This window comes from Anoplolepis gracilipes, chromosome 14 (genome assembly GCF_047496725.1).
Source record: "Anoplolepis gracilipes chromosome 14, ASM4749672v1, whole genome shotgun sequence".
Classification (NCBI taxonomy): Eukaryota; Metazoa; Arthropoda; class Insecta; order Hymenoptera; family Formicidae; genus Anoplolepis; species Anoplolepis gracilipes.
In genome coordinates this window covers 2,178,117-2,191,157 of record NC_132983.1, presented here as the reverse complement: position 1 = coordinate 2,191,157, position 13,041 = coordinate 2,178,117, and the positions used below count along the sequence as shown (strand labels likewise).

The following is a 13,041-nucleotide window of genomic DNA, read 5'->3' as shown; positions in this document are numbered from 1 at the left end:
ATAATCAGGCAAAAGGTTGTTCTATGTATGATTGTGCGTGTAACATTGTTAATAAACATACGATGCTTATGAAAGCACTTTTCTATTTATTTAACTCGTCGCGCTATTCATAGCCTTACACGAGCAAGGTTCCTTCGAACAATCTACGAGAGAGACATTTATTTATATATATATGCACAGATAACTCCGTTTCAATGTCTTCCTATTACAGCAAAGACAAATTACAGAATCGATATCTTGCCGGATCATCTTCCACAATAATGTGATCGAAATGTATTGTATCATATATCTTGAGAGAGTATTGGAATTTTACGTCTTGCGAGAGAGTATTCCGCTTATCATGTATGCATGAAAGACGCGAGTATATAGTTTATAAAGATATACTAGATTTAGATATACTACATTCAAACATGTATAATCGTAATTTATTACACGCTCTGCATTTTTCTCAGATATTACAAATATCCTGTAAGAGGAGAAATACGCAAACGTCGTATTATGTCTTGTGTGTACAAAAGTGTGCGGCGATAGCGGTCCATTATTTACCGATACAAAAGGTCTTGAATATAATGTCTAATATCTCATTGGTGCTGACGTGTCCCGTTATCCTTCCGAGTTCTCTCATCGCTTTGTGTATTTCCTCCGCCGCTATGGCCATGTCGTGTTCCTCGTTGGCGCATAATTTAAAGTAATTCCGCAGATGCCTCAGGCTCCGCGTCAAGTGATCCCTATGTCTCGCCTGACTGATGGTCGGACTCTCCGCGGATGGTTCGCCGCATCTAAACGGGACGTCGTCATTACAATGACAAATGTCTGTATTAATTATACCTCGCACTGTATACGTACATATTACTGAAGCGATCTGTTAACGATTGCAGCAAGTCCTGGAAGCCGTCTTCCGTCCTACAAGATATGAGAACAGCTTCAACACCATCCAGGCGACGTTTGTCCTCCGCTTTCAGTAAATCTCTTTTGTTCATTGTTACTAGGAAACGTTCCTTGCCCATTCTCGCCAACAGTTCGTGCACTCCCAACGATGACAGATATTCGCGCATGTAATCTTCATACGTCATTCCGCTGGCCACGTACTTGAACGCGTCCATCACGGCGATAACGAAATCAGCGTTTTCCGCATAGTTTCTCGCACGACGGATACCCTCGACCTCGACGATATCCTCGGTACTGTCTGTGATGCCCGCGGTGTCTGCTATCAGCACAGGATAGCCCGAGATGTTGGCGCTCAGCTCGATGACGTCCCTCGTGGTGCCGGCGACTGGCGTGACGATGGCGGCGTTTCGTTGCACCAGGTGATTCAGCAGGCTACTCTTGCCTACATTGGGTTCGCCGATGATCACGGTCCTGATTCCATTGCGTAGGATCTCACCGCGTCTGCCGTCAGCCAGGTGTCTCTCCAGATCCTGGATCAGCTGTCTCAGAGCCTCGTGCGCCCGCTGCACCACGTCGCTCTCGATGTTGTCTTCTTCGCCGAAATCGATGTACGCCTCGATACTCGCCACCGATTCTGACAGGACCTTTCGCCAGCCGTCGTACAGCTTTCGCAGGACACCGTCGGCTTGAAGGAGCGCCTGTTTCCTCTGACACTCGGTCTCGGCCTCTATCAAATCAGCCAGACCCTCCACCTCTGTCAGGTCTAGCTTGTTGTTGTAGAAGGCGCGTCTAGTGAACTCGCCCGGCAGAGCCGGATGTACTTGCAGCCTCGAGAGGGCTTGCATCAATCGCGTCAGGATAGCCATGCCACCGTGCACGTGGAACTCTACGGAATCCTCACCGGTGAACGAATGCGGACCTGAAAATCATAGTTGTCTTATTCGAGCTGTAAATTTTAACGGAAGAGCACACAGTCTTGTTTTATGAAGATCGTGCTAAAATTATGTGCGTACCCGGAAACCACAAACAGAGCCCGTTGTCAATGACGTCTCCGGTTTCCGGATCACGTATCTTCCGTAAAAAAGCTTTCCTCGGTTCCAATTTCGATATATTCGTCATTTTCTTCAGGGCTTCCAGAGACCGGCTTCCCGATACTCTTACCACCGCCACGCCGCATTTTCCGTGCCCTGTAAAATGCGTTTACATCTACAAAATATTCCATAAACTCGAATTAATATACGATATAATAATATCATTATTTAAAAAAAAAAAAGTTAGCGAAAAACTTAAACTGCAAAGTTAATTTGAAAAGTTCAACACAATGTTGTTCAAAGAACCGCGTAAAAACTACGCAAGAATCTAGCAAAAATTATCATTTCATTGCGTGAAATATTAATCGAACGTATTTGAAATTCAAATATCCAACAACAAAAGTATATTTGACGTATACTAATAATAATCCATTTGAATTATAAATCAAGATATATGTCGCACAAAACGACGCATCATTTCCGTAATTTTCAATTCTTACGAAATACGTCACCGAGAAGCGAAGGGAGGGAGGACGCACGCTCGATTGGCGGGTCTTAACCTTCTGGGAAATGAAGGGAAAATAAAAGAGGAAGACCCCGTGTGAACGGGCGATTTTAACGCATCGGTTCTTTTTACGAAAGACAACACGTGACAACCTGAAGACAGGGCGCAGATTGTCTTGCCCCTCCGGTCATCGCTCCTCTCGGAACAGCTGATCGTGCAAGCAATAGCGGTGACGTGACGCGTCCCGCGCGACACGACGGCTCGCGTTGTCCACCAAGATCCACGGACGAGACACTCGCGGGAGAACATCAGGTACGCTCGAGAAACGCGCATAAATATACGCCCTGCGTTGTCTGTGATGATAACGAATAGATGTTAAAGCGAGCAGCGAAAAGCGAAGCAACAGCAATGGTAGCGGCACATTGTGAGCTACGCACATGTGGTGAGACTGACGGAATAATTAAGCGTGGATTAGTCGGAGATCGATCCGATGAGTGGCCGACGCATTGAGCTTGAATCGAGGATGAATACTTTTTATTGTTTATTCGTATGAAAAATTATTTGCAAGATCGTCATCACGTTCCTCGATCGATCAGTGCGTCGTTCCACGTCGATGCCGTCATGACGGCGGCAGATTTGAACGCATGAATAAAGATGTAAATAATGTTGACTGATGTATAAATTATATTGCAGGTGAAATATTCACGTGAGATGTGATATATTATTTATTACGATTATATAATATACGATGACGGATCTAGCGAAAAAGTTGATGACAAGCAAAATACTGGACAGATGTAGCAAGTGGGTGGAATCGCAGCAGGATTATCCTCACTCCGAAGAGGATACTCTCAAGCGAAAGTTGGAGGAATCGGAATACGACGATTGGTACAACACAGATTCGGAATTTGACTCGGTCTCGGAATGCGGCGCCAAGAGACACAAGGTGGGAATACAATTGAAGGACGAAGTTTTGGATTTGAGCTGCGAATGGACGGCGTGCACGTTTCGCGGCAATCATATGGATCAATTTATGAGACATGTCTCGAGTCATATACCAAACATACACATAAGCATAAAAGATGAGAATGAAGTCTATGTGTGTCAGTGGAAAGACTGTTCTTACTGCACCGATGTATGCGATGAAATAGTGCAACACGTTAATTATCATGCTTATCATACCAAGCTGAAGTGCATTGGCTCTAATGTTCGTGGAAGAACTAAACTTCCCGTAAGTAGCAATTTATATATATGTTGATATATTTAATCGTTAATAATTACAGAAATTAAAAATATTTAAAATTAAACATTGTATTCTTATAGAGATGCCGTAGAGATCCAGAATGGAGGAATATTATAGATTCGCCATCTCCGCACATGTGCAGATGGGAGGAATGCTTGAAAGTGTTTAAAAATTATCAAATGTATCTGTACCATGTGACTATACACATGAAAGACTGTCCGCGTGGCAATAGAGTTAAGGATGGAGTTCAGTGCAAGTGGACCGGATGCAACGGCAAATATCCTAGTTTATATAAACTGCGTGATCACATGAAATGTCATACCAAAGAAAAAATAGTCGCGTGTCCGGACTGCGGTGCCACGTTCGCCTCTAAAACGAAATTTCACACGCATTGCCAGCGACAAATTCCTTTGGAAGGTAATAAATTAATTTATTTCGGATTTCTTGCTCTTTGTATATTTTTTCTAAAATACAATTATTTACAGTACAGGGATTCCAGTGTTCGTACTGCAATAAGTTTTATCCCACTGAGAGAATCCTACGTGATCATATGAGATCTCATGTGTTCAATTACAAGTGTTCCCTTTGCGATATGAGTTGTGAATCGCCGGCGAGCTTGGCGAAACACGTCAGGTATCGCCACGTGTCGACGAGAACGTTTCCATGTCAATTGTGTTCGCACGCTGCAAAATCGCAACAGGATCTCGATTCCCACATGACTGTCCATACTAATGGCCCGAATTTTTCTTGTCACTTTGAAGGGTGCCTTTACACATGCAAAGGAGCTTACACTTTGGATAGGTAATAATACAGATCTTCACTAAGGAAGCTGTTTTGTCCAATTTTTTATTACAATTGTCAAATTTATTATAGGCATGTAGAACGAGTACATAGCTTAGCGGTGCGATGGTACTGTTGTCACGAATGTCCGATTAAATATCGGAAGAGTTATAGATTGACCAAACATCTTATAGAAACTCATCAATTGCAATTGCCAAGTGGACATAAACGCTTCCATTATACGCAGGACGAGGACGGATGTTACAGACTTCAAATGGTTAGATACGAGGCCGTGGATGAAGAGAGTCAATCGCTCATCGGAGAAACAAACTTAGCGAACAAGAAATACAAGCTAGAATTGAATCAAACCACATCGTTAACAAAAATAAAAGTGAGTTTTTTTTACAGTAATTTAAATTAAGTATTATACTCGTAGCTTTTTTCTATGTAAAATTGTATGATATTCAGATTGTCGAGGATAATACAGAAGAAGTAGAAACCACACAAGATTTGCAAGAAATAGCTGATAGTGATGTTGGCAAATCCATGCCTGTTATATCCAATATTTTAATATCTATTGACGAAGTGGATGAGAAAGGGAATATTATAAAAAGACAAATTGTTGAAACGCAAGAAACAAATGAGTTACCACCATCGGAAGAACCGCCATTAATTTTAACATAAGCACGATTATTCTATAATAAAAAATATATTCCAATATACTTGCTACATACTTTTATATAATTACATCTTACATTAAAAAGTAACTTACTTTACAGAGATGTTTTGTTTCAGCCAATTTTGATATTAAAAAATTTACTTTTTCTAAAAGTTATTTTAACTATATTCAAGTTTAATCAAAGCATTATTCAGACTTATGTTTTATTATAAAATTAGCAATGAGTAAGTTAATCTGTAACTATAATATTACAGAATGCACAAATTTATTATTACTATGATAATATTTTTGTAAAAATAATACATTATAATAATAAATTACCTGATGTTCAATGTTAAGTTCAACAAAAATTGCAGGGAAAATACAATGTTTAAAATCTTGCAATTATCTTCTTTTGAATCCATATTTCTTTCTTTCGTAAAAGAGATCTGTCTTTGAGCTTCCTAAATTAACTATTTTAGGACAGCCGTCTCTCTGAAAATATATGTTGAGATATTCAATTTACCATAAGAATTTATAATTCTGTTGTATGTAACGTTTCTCTTTTTAGTCACAAACTTACATCTTTCTCTTGTATCGTGCATTCCTTGCAATAATACGCGTCCGATACGCCGGGACCTCCGCATATCACACAACGTCCCTGATAAGAGCCGTAATTACACTCGTCACATATTCTAACTAATGTGCAGGGTCTCACATAGGAATCGCAGATGACACACTTGCCATCGCACTTCTCACAAAGCCGGCCGATAGCTGAAAGATAATTTGGACAATTACAATAAAATTAAAAGAATAATAAATTATATTAGTATAATTTATTACGTATAATTACAAATAAATATATAGCGTAATTATGTAAAAGTAAATATATAGCATAATTACAACAAATTACACAAACTTAGAGATGAGGTTAGACTTAACCTCGACTTACCGACTCCCGGTTGTTTGCGACAGAAAATCAAGTCTGGATGATGTTTGGCCATTCTTGTCAAATGCTATTATTATTCGGTTTTGAAAACAATATATTTCGTAAAATAATTATTCCTTTATATTTAATATAATGACGTTTGTATTTTGTATACCAACTACTCTCGCGTGTAAATTTTCTCATCGGCTCCTATTCTGACAGTTTGTTGTCACATCGCAAACGCCATCGATGAGCTCAAAGATGAGACGCATTTCGTCCAATAATTTTCTATTGGCTGTAATCTGGACCGAAACTTCCTCCATTTTGTACTTCTTATAGTTTGTTTTTTCTATGGTCTTGTGCGCGTGTGTTTAAGGTTATAGGGTCTAAAACACATTTCTGTCACGTTGACAATAAGTAATTTATTACAATCTGAAATTTTTCATTAACGAAAATGGCTGAAGCAATGCGTCAGACCGTGGCTGGAATGCTCAAAGGCATCGAAAGGTATTTCTCTTTTTTACTTTGTAAATAATCGACGAAACTGCTAGTCTCTATTTTCTAAAAATATATTATTGCACTATTGCAAATAGAAAAGTAAAATTTATTAGAAATATTCATCGCGTATATTTATTTACTCTTCTAATTTTTAATTAATTATTCTTTTTATCTACATTGGAGTATATATGTTTTTAGGTACAATCCGGATAACCTTACAACCCTAGAAAAGTATGTGGAAATACAATCGAGAGAGAATGCTTATGATTTAGAGGCAAACTTGGCTGTTTTGAAGCTCTATCAATTAAATCCGCACCGATTCAACATGGACGTTACGTGTCAGATATTACTGAAGGCTTTAACCAATCTTCCGCACACTGACTTTGTGCTATGCAAATGTTTGCTCAGCGAAAAACTAGTAAGTTTGATTAAAGTACAAGAATGTTATTTCTTAATGAATGTTATATTTTTATCTATTTTACATAAATCTCTCTCTCTTTAGATGTCAGAAAGTCCCATTAATCAAATCATGTATTTGGGAGACATCTTGGAGCGATGTGATTTTCAGCATTTCTGGGACAGAGTATTATCCATGGCAGAACTTTGCGATAGAATTGTAGGCTTCCAGGATTCAATAAGAAAGTTTGTCTGTCACGTAGTCGGTATCACGTTTCAAACAATAGATAAAGGACTGCTGGCACAATTGCTTGGTGGTGTAGATGGTATGTCATAAGATTCTTTATTTTTAATATTACATGGTGATAAAACTTATCAAGTTACATTTTTGTAGATTCAACATTGAAGCATTGGGTAAAAAAATATGGCTGGAAGGAAGAGAGTAAAACAATCATTTTTATCGCAAATCAAGATGAAAATATCAAGACTAAAAATATTACTGAAAAGATTGATTTCGAGAATGTAGCAGGTTTGATGGCTGCTTGTTTATAAAGACAAGAAACTGTTTTCTAATAAATTATTCATTAAAGAAATCTTTTATTGTCACTGGGTCAATTATATACCAGTATTTGTTTTTATTAAGAAATATATATATATATATATATATATATATATATATATATATATATATGTATATTAAATTAACATATTAATATTATTAATACAACTTTATATGTAATACATGTATATATTGTATTATATATAAATGTAATATATGTAATATACATATATGTATTAATGATTTATAAAAATTACTTTTTTTCCAAAATGAACTTTGATATATTTTAAAGGTACATTTTCTACATCATCTATTTTCATTTTATTTCACAACAGCAAATTTATTCTGGAACTTGAAATAATTTTCCTCTGTATATATTTTTTCTGTTGAATTATTGCAATGACATTTTATCTACAATACTTATACTGCATCGTAATTTTCTGTATTATAAGAAGCGGATAAAGCAACCTGTGTTTCTGCTGAAGTATCATTTTTTAAAATTTCACGTAGGGCCATTGTGGCATAAGTACTGGACTCTAAACACATTTCAATGATTAATGCTTTGTTTTTGCCATCTGAAAATAATATAAATGAGAAATGCAAATTTTTTTAAATACATGTTTTGTAAATGTGAAAATAACCTTCTTACCTGGATTATTCTCAGGAACTTTAAGCTTTCTTATTTCGTCAATATCTGATAGAATAAGATTATCATGTTTTTCTTTATAATGCATAATTTTCCAAGATAATTTCGTCGGAATTTGTAATATTTTCCTATAGGCACCGCTCAAACTGTATTTTCTAAAAAAAGGTTGCAGATAACAGTAACAATTTATTGCTATATTAAATTTATAAATAAAAAAAACACTTACTTATTGCTTTGTTTAAGATCGGTAGTTAATTCGTCTTTTGTTAAAAATTCGTCATACCAAGCTTTAGCATACGATGGATATGTAACTTTCCATCCAGGTTGAGGCATAACTACATCGGCTAGAGTGTAATTTGGTAAATCTTCTTCTGTAAGACTTTTTACTGTTGCAACATTATTTTGCTCCAAACTTTCTTCACTTGCTTTATTTGTTGGATCGATATTTATTTCTTCAGAAGAGATAACATCAGTTTCACTACTGACATCATCATTATCATTCAAAGGATCATTCACAGTTTCATCAGTTATAGTTTCTTGGCAGTTTTGTCTATCATAAACTAGATCACCTACAATTACACTTGTCCCAAATTGTTTTATTCTTCTCGACACAATATGATTCCAAACAAAGCTTTGATAAGCATGGATATACATTAATCGAATGTTTCGAGGTATAGAGTCAAGCGCGCCCAAAGGATTTTTCTCGCCCGATATTTGTAGACCTTTTAAAAGTCGGGCTTCAATCTTGTCGACTCTTTTGATCTTGGCATAAGCTGCATGGGCGTCTTTGGATTCTACATAAATCTGTCTAGCCTCTGCTAATTCTTTATCCTGTTCTCCAGGTCGCGGTTTTAAAATTAATTCAATTGCTTCATGCCATTTACCTAATTGAAAAAAAAAATTATTGTAATATATACACTAAATCTAAATGCTGCATATGATATAATATGGAGAATATTAATTACCCTGAAGTAAACGTTTTCCAATTTCGTGTGTGGGAATAGAGGCTACTGTACCAAATCTTTGTAAGCCATAATAATTAATGAAGCCATTATCGCGCAACAATGTCACTGCTTGTTCAATCTCATCGTCTGTTCCGCAAACATTTCTTAATGCTATTTTAAACTGATTGCCACGTAACATGCCCAATTTCAGGCCGTTTTTAGCGTATTTAAAATTTCCTACATATACGCCGTGTATTCTTTTACTCGCTCTCAGTATGTTGCGTGCATCCACTCTTCTCAAACTCACCCACTGAGTCGTCCATGCTCGACGATCTTTTGTACCCGCATAATTAAAATTGTTGGGTCGCATTCGCAAATTTGTGGCCAATTGATTTAAAGCATCGATTGTATCCATATTCACTTTATGTAACAGAAAGTGACAATAATCGCCATCGCGTTTTTTCCAATCCACTCTGTCGTCTCTGCGTATCTTGTGATCTGTGATGTAGGAGAAATATATAAATTGTATATAAACAAGTTTATATAACTTACCATTTTTAGTGTCTTTAGTATATGGAATAATCGTAATAAATTTCTTATCATCTTCGACTGTCGTTTGACTGATAACATTTGCTAAATTTTGTGCAATTCTATGTATAATCCTACGCTCAGGTTTATCTATATTTGTTACATCAATCTGTATACTCGAAGGATTTTCCTTCAGAACTTGCAGTTGATTCCATATTGCCGATGACACCATCGACCTTAGTTCTTCGATATTTACATTATTTTCTGAGTCATTTGGAATATCCTGATGGATCAGTTTGACTACTTGTCCATCAAGGTCTATCTCGTTGACATGAAAGTCAGTGTATCTCTCTTTAATTATTGCAGAAAAGCCAGGATGTTTGCTGATGTATTCAGTAATCCCTATATCACATTCTTTCAGTCTATTGCCGATGTCCAATTTGTTCTTCTTTGCATTTTCTCCTGGTGATTGATCAAAATTGCGTTTAAGGCCTCTTTGTTCCGAAATGTTCTGGCAACCAGCTTAACAGAAATAATTTTTTTTTTCAGCTGTAGAGTCATATCAAATGTTTACCGTTGTAACAAGTGATAAATTACCTCTCCATTCGGATCTCCTAGCATTGCGATTTTTATTTCGGTATTTTTGTCCGCCAAAACTTTTATTTGCAAGACTGTCAGAATTATTAGTAGACATTACGAGTGCGTTCAGTAAAAATATAATAAATGCTTGTAATTAATAAGACTTTTACCTCTATTAAATTACATCTATTAAATTAGATTTGTCTTTCAAAATGCAGTTGTTCGTTAAAAGTCAAAGATGTCAAATAAACACGTGTTAAAAAGAGAACGCTGCCATATTCTGGCTATGTTCCAAAATTCACTACCAGTACTGCTAGCTGTCAACATCCAGAACACAGTCTCCGTTATGGTTTTCAAATTTTACTTTTAGAATTAATTTAAAATTAATGTATTTAAATTTTAAAGACATTTATACGCTATCTCTTCTTTTTTAAAATTAAAATTTTTTTAATAACAAAAATGAAGATATAACCTTTTATATTTGATTAATTGCATGTTGGTAAAGAAACTCATTCGTTTCTAGTTCATGGAGTTGGTTAAAGATGTCACTAATGTGATATTGAACTCCCGCCTAATTTCATTTTTAGCGCCATTTTATTGTTGCATTTCAATAGTCAAAGAGTTGCCCGGATTCTTCGCACGCAAAGAAAAACTCGAGGATATATATATATATATATATATCGATGTATACTGTATACAAGGTATTCAATTTTAAACAATTATAATAATAGAAACCAGGAAACTCGGGATTTCGTTTTAATTATAACATTTATTAATGTATATTAAAAATATGACATTTTTCTCTCATTTAATTTTTGCAGCGTCGACTTCTAAGATTACTCTAATCGTTTATTCTACTATAAATTCCTATAAACTTATACATGAAAATAATTATAATATATAAATATATATATATAAAGTAAAATAAATTTGTGAGAAAAAGTTTATACATAAATACGTTTTATTTTGCTTTTTTAATATTACTACCATCTAAACAGTGTTTTACTTTTTAGAGAATATCATGGAGAAAAGGACGTCCTTCCCTCGTTGCAGTAGAGAAGCGAAGCATCGTACAACCAAAGAATATAAAAAAGTGCCACGAATTCTCCTTTCATCCTAGATGTTTGAAAAAGAAGAAGCAGCCAGCGTTGATGGTGCGTGAAAACGCCCCGAGCGTACGCGTCGTCGTGTGGGAGGACAGCGATAAAACGCATACTGCGATAATCATGAGCAGGTAAGCGCGTGGTAGATAAAAAATGAATAGAGGAAAAGCCAGGATCGGATCTGTAAACTCTCCGCAAGATTCGGAGATTTTCGGGCTATCGTACAATGAATAATTTTTTTTTCTCGCAAGTATGTTTTATAAATAATTAATTGAAAAATCGAATATTGTCAAACACTTCGCGTTAAAAAAAAAATATGACAGAAGCGAGCATAAAATCATGAGAACACAAAACGAACGAAAGCTCGGTCTTGGAGCGGTCCTGAGGGAGAGCACGCGCCCCCGCGAACGCCGCGAGTACGATGATCGGCGAGCGGCGGGGAGGGGGGAAGGTACACGCGCGGATTACGTCGTGCGCCGTGCGCGGTGTATAGTGGTGGGGAGGAGGACGCGCGCCATCAGTCCAACGCGAGCCACGGACGAGTGCGGAACGCGCGCGTGCGCGCGCGCGAGATTTGACGTCGTGCTTTCTGTCAGTGGGCGTCATCGCGTTCACACGTCGTTGTCGTCGTCGTTGTCGTCGTCGTCGTCGTCGACGACGCGGTTTTTGCGCGCCCAATTTTCGTTTCTCGACTCTTCGTCGCGAGGGGGAAAAAAATTTTGACAGTCGCGGGTGTGTGATAACGGACTGCTGATCTTTGTGCCTACCGATATCTTTGTACGCGACACCGACGCGAGCCGTCTCGTCACTCGAATTCATGATATGCGTGATACGCGTAAATAAAGACGCGTATGCGGGAAAAACGGATGCGCGTGTCGACGACGTGCTGGCTGCTGCCGACGAGGGATGAGCGCCAGAGAAGTCACCCTCTTCGGCGGATCCCCCTGGGGCTTCCGCATGCACGGCGGATGCGACACACATCAGCCTCTGCGCATCTCCAGGGTGAGTGAACATTCGTGATATATATATTTTTCGTAATCACGCGATCGCATGATTGAGAAAGGAAGGCATCGCGTGAAAAAGATTTATATATGTACGAGTGAAATAATTCGATTTCTATACTTTCTTTTGCGATCTTACGTGATCACGTGATTACAATGTTATGCTTTCTTGAAATTATTCACAGGTTATATAATAGATTAGATAATTAGATTTCACGTGGAAACGTGATGTATATATATATATATATATATATATATATATATATAACTATATATATTGTATATTATTTTATATTTAATATTTTTTGAAACGTCAAAATATTACATTATTGCGCAACGAAATACTAATGCATAATGTTAATTGTTATTAATTGTTATTAATGATAATAATTATTCGCGTGCACTGTATGTGTGTTATATAGAACGCTTCAATCACATGATTTATGTTCAACGCAATGCACACACAAAGCGAGGTGATACTGGAAATGTTATCATAATTATGTCACAATTTGAATACTTGATGAAGATAAATTGATATGATTATTTATTAACAAACATCATATTGCACGGGGATAGCTAAATTTCGATGCAATTTTCGCTATTATTATTATTATTATTATTACATTGCATAAACGTATCATTCATTTCGTCGGGTATTCCTAGTAAAGTTTATCGCCTAAAAATGTACGATTAAAAAATTATTTGAGAAAAAACAGTTTTTCTTCGTTATCATCCAATTTAGCGGGGCATCTTG

General features: G+C 36.9%; 5 protein-coding genes across 6 annotated transcripts; 2 read left to right on the top strand and 3 right to left on the bottom strand.

Annotated features, from left to right (window-relative positions):
* Positions 1-538: 538 nt before the first annotated feature.
* Positions 539-2,757, bottom strand: LOC140672980 (tRNA modification GTPase GTPBP3, mitochondrial). Its single transcript, XM_072905508.1, has 4 exons — positions 2,577-2,757; positions 1,902-2,075; positions 847-1,807; positions 539-779 (listed from the first exon to the last, which is right to left on the bottom strand). Exons 1-4 carry the CDS (start codon positions 2,755-2,757, stop codon positions 539-541), a joined length of 1,557 nt encoding a protein of 518 aa, XP_072761609.1.
* A 415-nt stretch (positions 2,758-3,172) lies between these two features.
* Positions 3,173-5,258, top strand: Hinfp (Histone H4 transcription factor). Its single transcript, XM_072905507.1, has 5 exons — positions 3,173-3,655; positions 3,748-4,084; positions 4,153-4,468; positions 4,541-4,838; positions 4,916-5,258. Exons 1-5 carry the CDS (start codon positions 3,173-3,175, stop codon positions 5,129-5,131), a joined length of 1,650 nt encoding a protein of 549 aa, XP_072761608.1. The 3' UTR covers positions 5,132-5,258.
* Positions 4,660-6,272, bottom strand: Phf5a (PHD finger protein 5a). Of its 2 annotated transcripts, none has more exons than XM_072905521.1 (4): positions 6,058-6,271; positions 5,689-5,879; positions 5,448-5,600; positions 4,660-4,799 (listed from the first exon to the last, which is right to left on the bottom strand). In XM_072905521.1, exons 1-3 carry the CDS (start codon positions 6,107-6,109, stop codon positions 5,511-5,513), a joined length of 333 nt encoding a protein of 110 aa, XP_072761622.1. In that variant the 5' UTR covers positions 6,110-6,271; the 3' UTR covers positions 4,660-4,799; positions 5,448-5,510. The 2 variants fall into 2 exon arrangements, with proteins under 2 accessions (XP_072761622.1, XP_072761623.1); XM_072905522.1 differs by lacking the exon at positions 4,660-4,799 and adding an exon at positions 5,230-5,366 and having other exon boundaries at positions 6,058-6,272.
* A 106-nt stretch (positions 6,273-6,378) lies between these two features.
* Positions 6,379-7,520, top strand: Eif3k (eukaryotic translation initiation factor 3 subunit K). The gene is made up of 4 exons (XM_072905518.1): positions 6,379-6,540; positions 6,730-6,949; positions 7,034-7,253; positions 7,322-7,520. Exons 1-4 carry the CDS (start codon positions 6,488-6,490, stop codon positions 7,477-7,479), a joined length of 651 nt encoding a protein of 216 aa, XP_072761619.1. The 5' UTR covers positions 6,379-6,487; the 3' UTR covers positions 7,480-7,520.
* Positions 7,521-7,764: 244 nt separating this feature from the next.
* Pus7 (pseudouridine synthase 7) lies at positions 7,765-10,615 on the bottom strand. The gene is made up of 6 exons (XM_072905504.1): positions 10,202-10,615; positions 9,629-10,126; positions 9,098-9,574; positions 8,359-9,016; positions 8,136-8,287; positions 7,765-8,061 (listed from the first exon to the last, which is right to left on the bottom strand). The coding sequence occupies exons 1-6, from the start codon at positions 10,296-10,298 to the stop codon at positions 7,907-7,909; spliced, it is 2,037 nt and encodes a 678-aa protein (XP_072761605.1). The 5' UTR covers positions 10,299-10,615; the 3' UTR covers positions 7,765-7,906.
* Positions 10,616-13,041: the final 2,426 nt, after the last annotated feature.